General features: G+C 40.7%; 1 protein-coding gene across 5 annotated transcripts in view; it reads left to right on the top strand.

The window, feature by feature from the left end:
* USP54 (ubiquitin specific peptidase 54) overlaps positions 1 to 14,289 on the top strand; it is an 88,902-nt gene that overhangs the window by 55,208 nt on the left and 19,405 nt on the right. For all 5 annotated transcript variants that reach the window (XM_033148601.1, XM_033148605.1, XM_033148604.1 and 2 more), the window contains exons 7-13: positions 1,343 to 1,448; positions 1,927 to 2,073; positions 2,330 to 2,479; positions 5,314 to 5,482; positions 8,128 to 8,298; positions 11,889 to 12,020; positions 12,177 to 12,545. In XM_033148601.1, coding sequence (XP_033004492.1) covers positions 1,343 to 1,448; positions 1,927 to 2,073; positions 2,330 to 2,479; positions 5,314 to 5,482; positions 8,128 to 8,298; positions 11,889 to 12,020; positions 12,177 to 12,545 — 1,244 coding nt within the window. The remainder of the gene's footprint in view (positions 1 to 1,342; positions 1,449 to 1,926; positions 2,074 to 2,329; positions 2,480 to 5,313; positions 5,483 to 8,127; positions 8,299 to 11,888; positions 12,021 to 12,176; positions 12,546 to 14,289) is intronic.

Raw genomic sequence — 14,289 nt, forward strand, 5'->3', positions numbered from 1 at the left:
AATAGCCATAGATAGCTTTCTCCTCCCAAGAATTTATCTAATCCTTTTTAAAAGCCATCCCTCCTGTGAGAGGGAGTTCCATAGTTTAACTGTGCATTGCGTGAAGAAGTGCTTTAGACAATTAGAATTAAATTTTTAAAATATGAAAACCATAGGGAAAATGATATAATTTTTACACTGCATGATATGATTTGATTAAATATACAAATTAAACAACACGTGGACAAGAAATACCTACAACATATACAGTATTGCAATATGGTAGTAGACAAGTGGGCACTGCTCATTAGCTCACTCCTATTATTCTGTGTTTTCCAAGTTGATTTGTTGAACAATTCATTGAACTGGTTTACTGTAATTGCTTCATTATTATGTTCCGTAAAATAATATGTTTAGTATTTCCGCCCCCCGTGGCCCTTTTTTTTTGTCAGTCGTCTCATGTTTTATGATTTATGTGTGTGCAATTTTGTAACAGTAAAATGATAAATAAATAAAATATAACAAACAGAGAGCATTAAATCAAGCTAACTACCGTAAACAAAGCTGCAAGCAGGTAGGAATTAAAATAAATCAAAGGCATGGCAAATTAAGAATCACCTGCCTAAAAATCATTATTGAGGAGACTTGTCTCTTGGGAGGAAGTTCCATAGCTGAGGGGCTGCAGAAGAGAATCTGATCTTTTTTGCATGTTAATTGACACAAATATGGCTTTGAGTATTTTAGAAAAGGTAGCATAAATATAGGAAAGAAAATGATTAAAACAATGTGTTATAAGTATTCACCCTTGAGGGACTTTTTACTGTATGTTTACATGACTAACAAGTTCCTTTCTGATCAAATTAGTTACTAATCTCTTCCCTTTCTCTGTTACTGTAGTCCTCCCAATCAACATTAAATGTAAGCTCTTTGGGGGAAAGGATCTATCCTCCTTGCTTAACTTGTTTTCTAAAGCTGTGTGTATTCTGAAGATTTTATCCAAATATTATATTGCAAGAAATGCACACAAAAAGTTGGCTATAAAATCTTAAGATACTTCAATTAGTTTTCAACATTTGTAGGATGTAGAGGAGCAGGATAGTGTATCCAACACAGGGCAGTGAGCCGGCAGTTAAAGTTCCAATCCTTCACTGCTAAAAGCATCGCTCAGATGCACATTAGATTCTGAATCATATGTTGCCCATGCACATGTTTCTGTTCAGCTTGTGAGTTTGATTTTTAAGCTGAGACCCTGTACTTCTACACCAGATCTTGGGATACATACGCTTTATTAAAGTATTGATCACAGACAAAAGTCTAATGTTTTTAATTCTTGCTCTATACATTTCCCCCCCTCAACTTAAAGCAATCAGGCAATTTGCATGCTGGAAAGACGAGAGAAACCCACTCCAGATATGTTTGGAGAGCTGCTACAAAATGCCAGCACCATGGGGGACTTGAGAAACTGTCCGGTGTGTATATGCTGTTTTCCTTTAATAGAAGCAGTAGACTAAATGATATCTACTGAAATCTGTATCTAACTGTAGAATCCGCCATGTCTTATCTTAATTCACCAGCAGACTAGAAATAGTAGAAAATATTGCTGGTTCACTCCAAAGACTGATTTCATAATGGAAATTGTACAAGTTTGTGTATGACTGTCAATTGTCAATATTGTCAATGTTCTAACTGGGTGAGGTTTTCTGATTCCCTCCTTGTTTCATATTGTCAGTTTACTTAAACTCACTGTGGGTGCTTCCAGACAAAGGAACCTGCACCGCCTGCACTCGTATTTACTTTGTGAATCAGTTACATTTCAAGCCGTTTCTGTCTTAGAGCAATATATTTAGGGTGGAAAGAGGTCAGGATTTGAGAAGATACTAAACAACAGGAAGCTGCATCAATTCCAGTTTTAGTTAACCTGGTACTTTATTTGTTACTCTTTTTCAGAGCAACTGTGGGGAAAAGATTCGCATTCGTCGTGTGCTGATGAACTCTCCCCAGATCATCACTATTGGGCTCGTGTGGGACTCTGATCACTCTGATCTGGCTGAGGATGTAATCCACAGCCTGGGCACCTGTCTTAAACTGGGAGATGTAAGTCCATTGCGTTCTATGGCAATATGTCACTTCTCCTTTTTTGTTTTTGTTTGTGCCAGTACTGTCAATTTTTTGTTCCTTTTTACTACCAAATGGACTGCATGGGCTAGATTTAAGGTTGAGCTAAAAAGTTAACTTCCTTTCTTTTCTTTTTAAAAGAAAAAACAAATGACCTTTTAGTAGTTTTTAGATAAATGTAATTTTCATACAAAAGACAATACAATTTTTGCTTTTTCCTCTCCTTTTTAAACAGCTTTTCTTCAGAGTAACTGATGACAGAGCAAAACAATGTGAACTGTATTTGGTTGGAATGATCTGTTACTACGGAAAACATTACTCTACCTTCTTCTTCCAAACAAAGATCCGCAAGTGGATGTACTTTGATGATGCTCATGTCAAAGAGGTAAGAAAATTCGATTTGTTCATTTGAAAGTTCAGTAAAGACATTTGGGTGTTTGTGAGAATGTGGGTCTATTTTGTTTTTCCTAAAGATTTTTAGATCATTTTACGATGGGTTTTCACATTTCAGCTCATACTTGCTTCACCTCATGCAACTTGTTCTTGTACAGCTTTCATTTATTTCCAGGGATCTCGTGCTGGAAACATGCAAGGTAAGCTGTGCTTATTGCTTCTAAAAGTGTCACTCAGTAGGAAGGCACTTTATTTTTGAGAGCAGAGGCTGGTGTTCATGTTACGGCTGATATATGGAGGGCATTTTAAATCACTTCATGCAGTGGCTCTCCATGTAGTGAGTGGTAACAGACTATTATTCTAGGACAACTGCATATCATTTGAATAAAACAGAAGTGGCCTGCCTCCCTATAACAATATGTGTTCTGGTCCATATATCTAGAGAGCTGTGCAGGGCAAAGGCAGGTTCTTATAGAAATGTGATCACTTAAAAAGGAAAAATAATGCTGAGTGTGAGGGGAGGGTACCAGAGAAACATGGAGGGGGGCAGAAAAAAACAGGAGGAGGCTTACTTAACCACACCTTCCTTTTGACTGTATATGATGGATGCCCTTTCTTATATATGTTCCCTCCGCAGCATGTGTAATATTTGGTTGTGTGATATATGGGTGGTATTTCTTTCTGAGTTTGCATTGTCCATTGCTGAAATTTTTCCTGGCTGGCTGTGCAGCTTGTGTCTACATTTCAAATAGCTGTGGACTTGTATACAGCACAGCCACCAATGCCTGATATCATGACACTTGGTGCATTGCTCACAGTGCAACGTTTGGGTTACTTGTTTGCCTTCCTGCATCAGGTTGGAACCCTTCAATTTATAAGCTTTATCTGTATGTCTTATACCTGTCTTCTCAGGTGTTTTTGTACAGCTGGCTTTTGCAAAGCTCGTAGCTGAATGAATCATAAACAGCTTATGTAGTTCACCCATCAGTGGCCTGTCCCAGCTGGTTCCCCATTCTTGTTCTTTCTACAAAATGAAATACAACAGACTGTAGCAGATGTTGGCTAGTGCAAACATGCCATCATTTAAGCATGCTGTTTCCTAATTAGAAGTTCTTCTCTCTTGCTGCTCTGGATGAAGTACTTGCCATGAAATCCAACATTTTGAGCATGCAGTTCACTTTTATATTCTCTGTGGTTCTCATCTTCTGTTCCTATTTGTCAAAAGCCCAAAAGTAACAAAAGGAACCATCCTATTGCAATGTGAATACGCACAACCCCTAAAAGAGGAACTTTACCTCTTTAATTTATTTTTGGTTGTCTTTTTCTGCCGTAAAATACCTGTATTTAAAAAACATCCCTGTGTAAGGAGAAAATGCATTTTAAGGTGCTTGCTTCAGTACATGTCTGTGAAGTACAGGTGGTGACCATTCTGCATGGGGGTTCCGTTCTTGGCTCCCGTGTGCATCAGCAGAGTGTACCTAAGTCTGCCTCACCCCGTTCTGCCCCCCATTCTGCTCTCTTCTGGGTCCAAAAGGACCTGCACATCAACTGGACGTGTGCGTAATGGTCACCACCTGTACGAAACAGAGTAGTGGTTATTGGAATGCTCAGAATGCTACTTATATTTTTGCATGCTGTACAAATCCTTTTCTGTGTATTCATTCTGATGGACATCAACACTTTGATCTTGAAAGTATGTGCAACTCAGATTTAAATAAGAGGTTTTGTCAACAGTAAATACTCATTGGCATATCATTTTCATTTTTAAGGCTTTTCGACTCCTTTTGTATCTCGGAACGTTACTCCATTGATACATTAAATCTTGTGTTTGTAAGTTCATAATGGTCAGTCAGCATCTGATTCCTGCCTGCCTCTCTGCCAAGACCAATGTCTTTTTCACATTATGGTGGCAAAGGAGGGAGGCTGAGCAATTCTGGCAAGGGACCAGGAGATTTAGAGTAGTAGGTTCACAAGTACATGGGCGGTAAGGTGGTGCTTTAAGCTGGTGAAACTGGAGGACTGGGCCTTTAAGCAGATCCATGTAGCTTTGAATCCATCATATAAAAAGCTAACCCTACCTCTACCCTGAAATGGCCCATTTCAGAATTTCTCACTGACTAAAAGGTAAAGGGACCCCTGACCATTAGGTCCAGTCGTGTCCGACTCTGGGGTTGCAGCGCTCATCTCGTGTTACTGGTCGAGGGAGCCGGCGTACAGCTTCCAGGTCATGTGGCCAGCATGACAAAGCCTTTTCTGGCGAACCAGAGCAGCTCATGGAAACACTGTTTACCTTCCCACCGGAGCGGTACCTATTTATCTACTTGCACTTTGACGTGCTTTCGAACTGCTAGGTTGGCAGGAGCAGGGACCAAGCAACAGGAGCTCACCCCATCACGGGGATTCAAACCGCCGACCTTCTGATCAGCAAGCCCTAGGCTCTGGGGTGAGCTCCTGTTGCTCAGTCCCAGCTCCTGCCCACCTAGCAGTTCGAAAGCACGTCAAAGTGCAAGTAGATAAATAAGTACCACTCTGGTGGGAAGGTAAACGGCATTTCCGTGCGCTGCTCTGGTTCGACAGAAGCGGCTTTGTCATGCTAGCCACTTGACCTGGAAGCTGTACACCGGCTCCCTCGGCCAGTAATGCGAGATGAGCGCCACAACCCCAGAGTCAGACACGGGTCCCTTTACCTTTAAGGGTCATGGGTCCCTTTACCTTTAAGTTCAGTGTGAATCTCGGTTGACTACTGGTGTGTTAAATTTTATCATAATTCCAACTAAATGCAGGTAACATCTACTAATGTGTTTTGAACTTTTCCAAAAATTTCAGATAGGTCCGAAATGGAAAGATGTTGTGACCAAGTGCATTAAGGGTCATTATCAGCCCTTGCTACTACTATATGCAGACCCTAGAGGAACTCCAGTATCAACGCAGGACCTTCCCACACAGGTGGACCTACAACAGTATAGCAGGACCTACTATGATAGTGAAGACTCAGGTAATCTTTGAGCACACTAGTTTCAGAGTTTTGCCTGTATTTTTGCCAGTCACCAAGATTTATGGTGTGTTTGCTATCAATACCTGCAATGAACAATGCCTGGTGAAATAACAGAAAGCAGAGGAGTGACAAAGAAATCTTTCTGGATAAGAGATGGTGTCTAAGTGTTCTCCAAAACTCTTCACCCTTCCTCATTATTAACAAAAAAAACAACACCAGAATAATTGTACAAAATAAATAATTTGGCCAATTTGCTTGATATGCATGAGGCTGCAGAAATTCAGCTTCACCAAGTGCAGAATTTTTACCTTTTCTTCGCCTAAAGGTACATGAACTTGTTGACTTTCCAGTTGGACTTGGAATCATTTGTTATTGTTAGGCTGCTGCAGTGCAGGTTGTGGCCTTCTGCTGAATCCTCAAGTGCTTAGATTTCATACTTCAAAACACAAGAGGGAACTGACAAGGACTTGCAAAGGAGCAAGGCAGAAGTCAGGGGCAAGTGATTCTCTAAATTCTCCTGCCTACCTGTTCTTTTCCCCACAAGACATCAACCATTGCACAGGGTTAGATTGGGTTTAGATGAAATTTCACCTGAGCCCAGTTCCTGTCTTGCAGCAGTGTCAGTTCACACAGTTGCCAATCACTGTAGGTTTGATGTGTTCACTTTTGCCAATTCTGCATTTGGTAGGGGATTCTCCCTAGGTGAAGCTTTTGCAACCTACCGTATTTTTCGCTCCATAGGGTGCACCGGACCATAGGGTGCACTTTGTTTTTAGAAGATGAAACAAGAAAAAAAATTATTTTTCTGGTTTTCCTCCTCTAAAAGCTCTGTTTTTTTTTTTTAGGATCAGTTCAAATTTGTGCAGCTTTTTTTGCAAAGGGAAAAACCCTGTTTTTTGAGGATCAGCTCAGATTTGTGCAGCTTTTTGCAAAGGGAAAAGCAAAGAGGAAAAGCCCCGTTTTAATGGCGTTCAACTCACATTTCTACAGCTTCTTAAGGAAAGGGAGCCGTTTCTACAGTTTCCAGACAGATAATCTAATCAGCCAGTCACATGTCGCTGGGGAAACAAACAAACAACCTCCCTCTGCAGCACATTCAACAATGGAGGCCTGGGCAAGGGGGCGGGGCCGAAAGGGAGCCAGGGACTCTTATCTCTCTCCCGATCTCTTACTGACCAGCTGCTGAGCGGGGTCCTTTCAACACCCCCTTTTCTCTTTGTAAAATAAAAAGCACAATCTCTTTTGGCCCCTGGGCAATTCGGCTCCAGGGACCACCATTCGCTCCATAAGATGCACAGATATTTCCCCTTACTTTTCAGGAGGAAAAAGGTGCATCTTATGGAGCGAAAAATACGGTACTTGTATCCTCACCCATTTGTCATTTTCTGCTGACCTACATCTTGAAGGCTACGGAATTCCTCATTTGGAAACAGGAAATAAATTCCTGTTCTTGAGGAACAAAGGAAGGACTATTTTCTCACTTGTTTTTATGGGTTTGACTCATCATTTTTATGGGTTTGGCTCGATCATTCTGAAGAACAACAGCTCCACAAGGAAGGGCAAATCATGACTAGCTCTTCCGCCTGCCTTGAAGACAGGAGGGCATAACTCAGCAGCAATTAATTCCTTCATTTCATCTATGAGAAGAGGAATGTATGAACTAAAAATTCATCCCCCCCAATGCTTTCCATGTATCATGTGAAGTAGCAAAGGCCCAGGGAGATATATTCATTGTTCTCTTGAATACTTGCCACTGCTAGAGCATCTTTCAGAAGCACTGTAAGAGCTTTCCATTTGATGAACTGTTTGGTGTGGCAGGGAGCTAGGTTAAAATGCTACATCTGTCCCAGTGCTATAGGAACATTTTCAGTTGATTTCGACATATTTTCAGTAATGCATCCAGCCATGTGCCCTCTGGCCCCCTTCGCTTCCTGACTGGTTGAAGCTAGTTGGAGGGGGATGATCAAGGGTGTTGTGAACACATCATTGTATGATGGGGTGCTGCCTGCAGCCCTTAAACAGGTAGTGGTGCCCCCCGACCCAGTGGTGTGCAATAAGTACTGTCCAGTCACCAATAACCCATCTTGAACAACTTGTGTGCAGGATATTTTAAGCGCCACCTGAGTCCTTATATCCCAGCTTGATCACTCAGTTCAGCCAGGGTACTGCTGTTATTTATCCCCATGTTTCAGGAGCCGACTGGCTTCAACTAGCATTCTGGCAGTTAGTGTCGCCAGACCCATGCTGTGGAATAGTCTTCCAGCAGAGATTCGGACATCTCTTGAAGACCTTTTAAGGCCAACAGGCTATTCAGTTGTTTAAACTTTTGCAAGATGAGATGCTTATTTTGTATTGGTTTATGCTATTTTATGTTGTATTGTACTTGCATATTTTGCTGTACACCACCTTAATAATTCAGATGAGTGGGTTTTTTAAAAAAATATTTTGTATAACAGAGTTTTTTTGTAAGGCAATTAAAACATTTCCTGTGCTTTTGAGGAAATTTATCAATTGCCAAAAAAATTTTTTTTTATTATGCACAGTGGTTGTTGAACATCATTGTATAACACTTCTCAGTTACTGTTTTCCATCTTAGCCCTTTTCTGATTTGCCATTCTAATTCTCCTATAATTTCCTTTTATCAGGGCGTGAGCCTTCTATCGCAAGTGACACTAGGACAGACTCTTCTACAGACAGCTATCCCTATAAACATTCCCACCATGAATCTGTGGTCAGTCACTTCTCTTCTGATTCTCAGGGAACTGTCATTTACAACATGGAAAACGATGTAGCTTCACAAAGCAGCAGGGACACAGGTAATTATTTTCTTCATTTAAGGCAAACACAAAGTTGGCCCTGTTATGAGCTACACTGAGCCACATGGCTTAGGCAGCAGATCAGGGTGTATGTTTGTGCTGACTGAGCTCCCATATGCCTCCTGCAGGGCCACCCACCCAAGTTCAGGGGATCAAGTGTCTTATCAGAGTAGGGATTTTTCAAAGGTCTGCTGGGCTGCCAGCCTGCATGTCAGATCCTTAGAGTTGTGCTTCTCTCTCCTTATTTCTTGGGTTGGGACTATGAAAATGAAGCCATTGAAAGATATGAGCTGGGTTTTCTGCAGGTGTAGGAAAAATCAGCAGTATCTGTCAGTGGGTGGGCATTCACTGTCACCCAATCCAGCTCAATTAAGGAAGGAAAATGAATGGTAGAAGGTAGGTGAGCTGAGGGGGAGCAGGTGAACAGTAAGCAATGGGCCAAAAGCACTGGGAATAGTTGAAGACGAGACACAATTTCCTTTCCTTTCTTTTCTCTGTGTTTCTTTGATCCACTTGCTGCTGCTTGCCTTTTGATACCTGTTTTGTCATTCTGATGTACATTCCCATGCTTTGGATTATGGTCAAAGTTTTGTAACCCGCCAAGCATTGGATATGGATGTTGTGAAAATAAACTGTTCAGAGCCAAAGTAGTGCAGTGTGGCTAGTAGTGGATCAGAATATGAAAACCCAGGTTCAAATTCCTACTCAGGCATGAAGTGCTCGCGGGATGACCTTGGGCCACTCCCCATCTCTCAGCCCAAGGATGTTGTGAGGATACAGAATGGAGGAGACAATGGCTACCTTGATCTTTGTTGAAGAAATGTAAAATATAATTGTAACACGTGAATATGCTGGTGTGAAATGAATAAGGAGCTCTTTTGGATGTGGCACAGTCTGCTCCCGCACCCGCAAGAGGGAGTTGCTGAATAATTAAAACACAAACAACACAGCATTACACAAAATATATTCAAAACAATTGTGTTGTTTCCCCCCCCCCCGGCTTTATTACTGTTGGTTCTGTTTTCGTGGTTTCCAAATGTTTGAAGTTTTAAATATGCTTCAGTAATATGCTCCCAGCCCTAATAGGAGAGGAAGGTGAGCCACAAAAGGGGGTTGAAGCAGGTATCACTGCTATGTAAACATGTAATTAGTTGCAATTAACTAATTCACCCTGTGCATCCTTACCTGCTGAGTTACCTGGTGCCCTGTATAGTTCCCATGGTGATCAAAAGAGTTCATGCTGGGTCCAGTATATGTAATCTTTGTATCTATAAATTCTTTTGGTTGCCATGGGAACCATACAGGCTGGTGAACAGCAAACATGAAATACTTTTCTTTCAAAATATTAATGGTTAAGGACTTTCCCAAAGCTTGCCCTTGTCAAAATTTTGTATTGTTTCATCTCTAAATTTCAGGTTCACTTATTACTTTTCCCTGAAGTACTGGGAGGGGCGGTTATCTCCTCCTATTGGCTATGGGCAAAGTCTAGTTGCTGGGGTTTCATTAGAAAGAGAGTTGCAGGCAGATAGTGATGCAAAGATATGTTCCAGACCTTATGGGCAATTTAAAAAGTAACATCATCGTTGTTGTTTCTATACCGCTTTTATAGAAACAAATCTAAAAGCGTTTTACAACACCTTAAAACATCAAATAAAAGCATGCAGAATAAAACAAATCACTGCATCCAGATGACGTCTACTCTCAGAGAATACTTAAATAACTCAGATAGGAAGTTGTTGATCTGACAAAAATATGTAACTTCCCCCTAAGATTGGTCTTCATAACGATGGACTTGAAAATGGCCATTGCAATACTCTCTCTTTCTTTTTTTAACGTAATGGGGCGGGTGGTGGTTGTGAGGAATGCAGAAAATTGCAAGCCTAATATCTATTCTAGGTAAATTGTTAAAACACATTGCTAAAGATAAATTTATCAAGCATATAGAATAGAGTGATGGGCAAATCTTGCTGAAGAAGGATCAATATGATTTTTGTAAGACAAATTCTATCTCACTAACTTTTTAGATTTTTGTTAAGAGTTCCAGTGAGCCTGCTGATCTTCTTTTAATTGGGGCAGGGAGGGAATCTGGAATGGCACAGCCATTGCCAAGAGCAGAAATACTCCAAGGAGGTTTTCCTGATCAGTTTGTACAGCTGGCTGATGACACAGTGAGTCAGTGCCAGTGCTAGGGCACAGCACAGGCACTTGGGATATTAGGTTGGGGTTGCGAAGAAGATAGTCAGGAGAGAAATCAAGCTATAATGTAGCAAGCTTGATCATCTGTGGTACAACTGGAGATTTAACCATAGTTTGTTAACCCAAGCATGGCTTAGCGTCACATGCAAACCAGACCATTGTTAGCGGGGGTGAGGTAAGTAAGGGGCAGATGATAGGACCTGTATGAAATTATGCATGGTATAGAAAAAGTGGATAGAAACCCCTTAGGGTTATTTCCAGGGTCATCTGGAAGAAGATAGATGGTGGGAGATTCAGGACAGGCAAAAGGAAGTACTTCTTCACACAACACACAGTTATACTTCAGAATTCCCTTCATAAAATATTACCATTTTGATGGCCACTAATTTAGACAGCTTTAAAAGGTCATTGGACAAATTGATTGAGGATAAGGCTAGCCATGTCTACTAATCACGACATCTGTACCATGCCTCTGAATAAGAGATGTTGGAGAACAACTATGGCAGAGGACTATTGTGTTCAGGCTCTACTTATGGGCTTCCCATAGGCACTTGACTGACCACAGAGAGAAACAGGATGGTGAACTATATAGGCTTTTGGTCTCATCCGACAAGGCTCTTCCTACATTCTTAGCATAGCATGTTGTCATGGAAGACCTCAGGTATGGAAAGGGAATATATACATATTTGAGAAGATGAGAGGAGGCTCTTCTGAGCTGTAAGGCAGAACTGCAAGGAAACAAAAGTAGAAAATGATCCATTCCCCTTCTTGTTACATATATTATTAAATATAGTTTCAACCTTTTCAGACTTGGTTCCCCATTATTATCTTGCACAATATGCTGAATTTCTGAACTGGGGTGGCCAACCTCTGACCTTCCTAGATGTATCTGGACTCTAGTTCCCATCAGCTCTAGTATTCAGGAAATATGGCAGTTGTAGTCTAGCAACATCTGGACCAACCACAGGTTCTCCACCCCTTTTCTCAACTGGGCTGATAGCTATGGTATGATATCAAGAAAAGACCATAAGTGCAGCAGGAGGAAGGGAAAGAGTAAAACATAGGTATCCACATTTGCTTGGAGAGATGCATGAATTCTATCTGTTAGTATGGTAGTACTGAAAGGTATTAGTGGCCCTGGAGGATTTTGAGCCAAAGCTCAATGCATTGCCTCCTGTCCCTCTGTGTTAGCTATTTAACTTACCACATCTAGATGGATAGTTGCTTTTATTATAACTCTTCACTTCCAGATACACTTACTGAAAGCTATTCATTTTACTCAGCTCTAGCATTAACCGGCAGTTTGTGAGGAGTGGAAAAGGTCTGCTATTCTTAGAATGCAACACAGCCAATTGGAATGCTCTTTCCATCTGAAGTATATTCTTTTCTTTCAGGACACCTGACTGACAGTGAATGTAATCAGAGGCATATTTCCAAAAAGGGCTCCCTGACAGACCGCAAGAGAAGTTCCAGCAGGTCTCGGAAAAAGGGAGATGAATCACAGCCGTCAGGATATCACAGTGAAGGCAAGAAGAATGGTTTAATTCTTCTGTGTGTCTGTCCAGCATAGATTGGATCTCTTCTTTTGCCTCTGCCAGTTTAGAAAGATGATGAAAGTACTGTTAATTTAAAAGAAAGTTATGTAGCTCATACTGTCTTCTGCTTCTATTCTTGAGCTGCAGGGGAAACATTGAAGGAGAAACAAGCCCCCAGAACTGGCCCTAAGACATCCAGCAGTACCAGCAGGCTAAGGGAATTTAAAGAGACTGTCAGCAACATGATCCACAACAGACCATCACAGACAAGCCAAGGCTCTCCACGAACAGGGAAGGATCAGGCTGAGATACAGTCACTGCCCAGAGCTCTGCCTGCTCTGTCTCGAGACTGGGAAATGGAGAGCACAAGTAGCGAATCCAAATCAAGTTCTTCTAGCAAGTACCGTCCAACTTGGAGACCCAAAAGGGAGTCCCTGAACATAGACAGCATCTTCAATAAAGAAAAGAGGAGACAATGTGGTTACACACAACTCAGCCCCTTCTCTGAGGATTCAGGTAAGAATTTGGGAGAGGTGTGGGTTGGGAGAGTATGAAAAATGCATCCATTTTTTATTAGTCACTATGTAGAAACAACTGATAGCATTGTTAACTAGTATGCATAGCCAGTACATTTTCTTACGTTGTATCAGATGAATCTGTGAGGGATGCCTGAATTTTCCTTTGTGCCATTTTGACCCTGTGAACAACGTGTTTGCTGAAATATTTCAAACACACTCAAAGGTCTATATTTTCATTGTGAGAGGTCCTTTTGTCATTCCCTTTCACTCGTCTATGCAGCAGTCATATTTTGCTTTTTTCTGCTGTACAGTAATTTAGGACGCTAGATTAGAAAAGGAATTGAGGACAGCTACTCACTACTGTTTCTGTTGAATCTCTCTGACAGTGAAATTGACTGATACAGAATCAGCGAGTGCCTAACCCTGGTTTGCCTCGAATAGAAAAGCCCTTTAATTGTCAAACCAAAACCCAGTCTTCAGTAAGGAAACACCAGAAAATATATTCTCCGTGTGAAAATGGAAGATGGGCATACTCGCTAATCCTGCTCCTGCTTATCCATAATGGTTAGGGATGCAAACTTTTTTTTAAAGCAAGAAACCTGCACAAGGAATGGTGAAGACATTTTGAAGTGGTCTCCACTTCAGAGGTTTCAGAACTAGGGTTGCTTGGATTTAGGATGAAAAACATTGAGGCTGTTTAATGATGTAGCAATTGGATGGGAAGAAGGTAGTGGAAACTATTGATATGCTCTATAAGAATTGGAAATTGCTGAGAATTCAATAGAAATAGGAAGACAGGCATCTTTCTACGTGAATTAAAAAAATTGAGACAGGAAGGATTGATTTACATAACCAATTTCTATCACCAAGTAAAAACAACTCATTTAAAGCATTTGTTTTAATTAAAAATAATTTATTAGATGCTTCTTTAACATGAATATAACCTTTATGCATACTCAGGTGGCACCCTCCAATATTCTGAAATACTTAACTTTAATAAAATGTTATACCTGTACAGTGCACTGCTTATTTTTAGATAATAAGCCAATTTCAGGGATCAGGTAATTGTGAAACATAAAATAGGCACAAAAAGGTCACTCAGATAAATCAGTGGAATAACAATTCTGACCTGGCCCCAATTTCAAGCCATAATCTAGGTATAGGATGACAGATTGTGCCCATTTTCCTCACAGGGCTTCCTTTGCGAAAGCAAGCAGCTTTTCATCATTGTTTATGGTTGTGTTTATTGTAAATCAAGAGCTACTTTCAAACATAGTGGCCACACTTGGAGAGCACTCATGATCTTAATTTGCTAGGTATTGATCTGCACAAAAAAGATAATAAGCAGAGCACAATTAACAAGTTCTTTGCAAAGCAATGCAGGAGCTTTCGTGGCTTGAAAATACTGCTTTGGTAATTGATGAGCGCTCATTCATCAATTGAACATACCCAGTGGGTTTTTGTTTACTTGCTTGCTTCATTCTGTTTGCTTAGGGTTGTTTCCAGTCTCTAATAGCAACTGACAATCTGTTAAAGGCAAGCTTATTTATCATGTTGATTTGTATTAAAGCCAGATTTCATTTATGCCATCAAAAAAAACTTTTAATATAACTTATTAAAAACCCCAATTTAAATCTGATTTAAAAAAACACCATCTTTTATCTATCATCATAGTTATGTCTTAGGGGACCTCTGTAGAGTAGGGAAGAGGAGCCTGTGGTCCTGCAGACATTGTTGGACTC

This window comes from Lacerta agilis, chromosome 5, assembly GCF_009819535.1.
Source record: "Lacerta agilis isolate rLacAgi1 chromosome 5, rLacAgi1.pri, whole genome shotgun sequence".
In the NCBI taxonomy this organism is placed as follows: Eukaryota; Metazoa; Chordata; class Lepidosauria; order Squamata; family Lacertidae; genus Lacerta; species Lacerta agilis.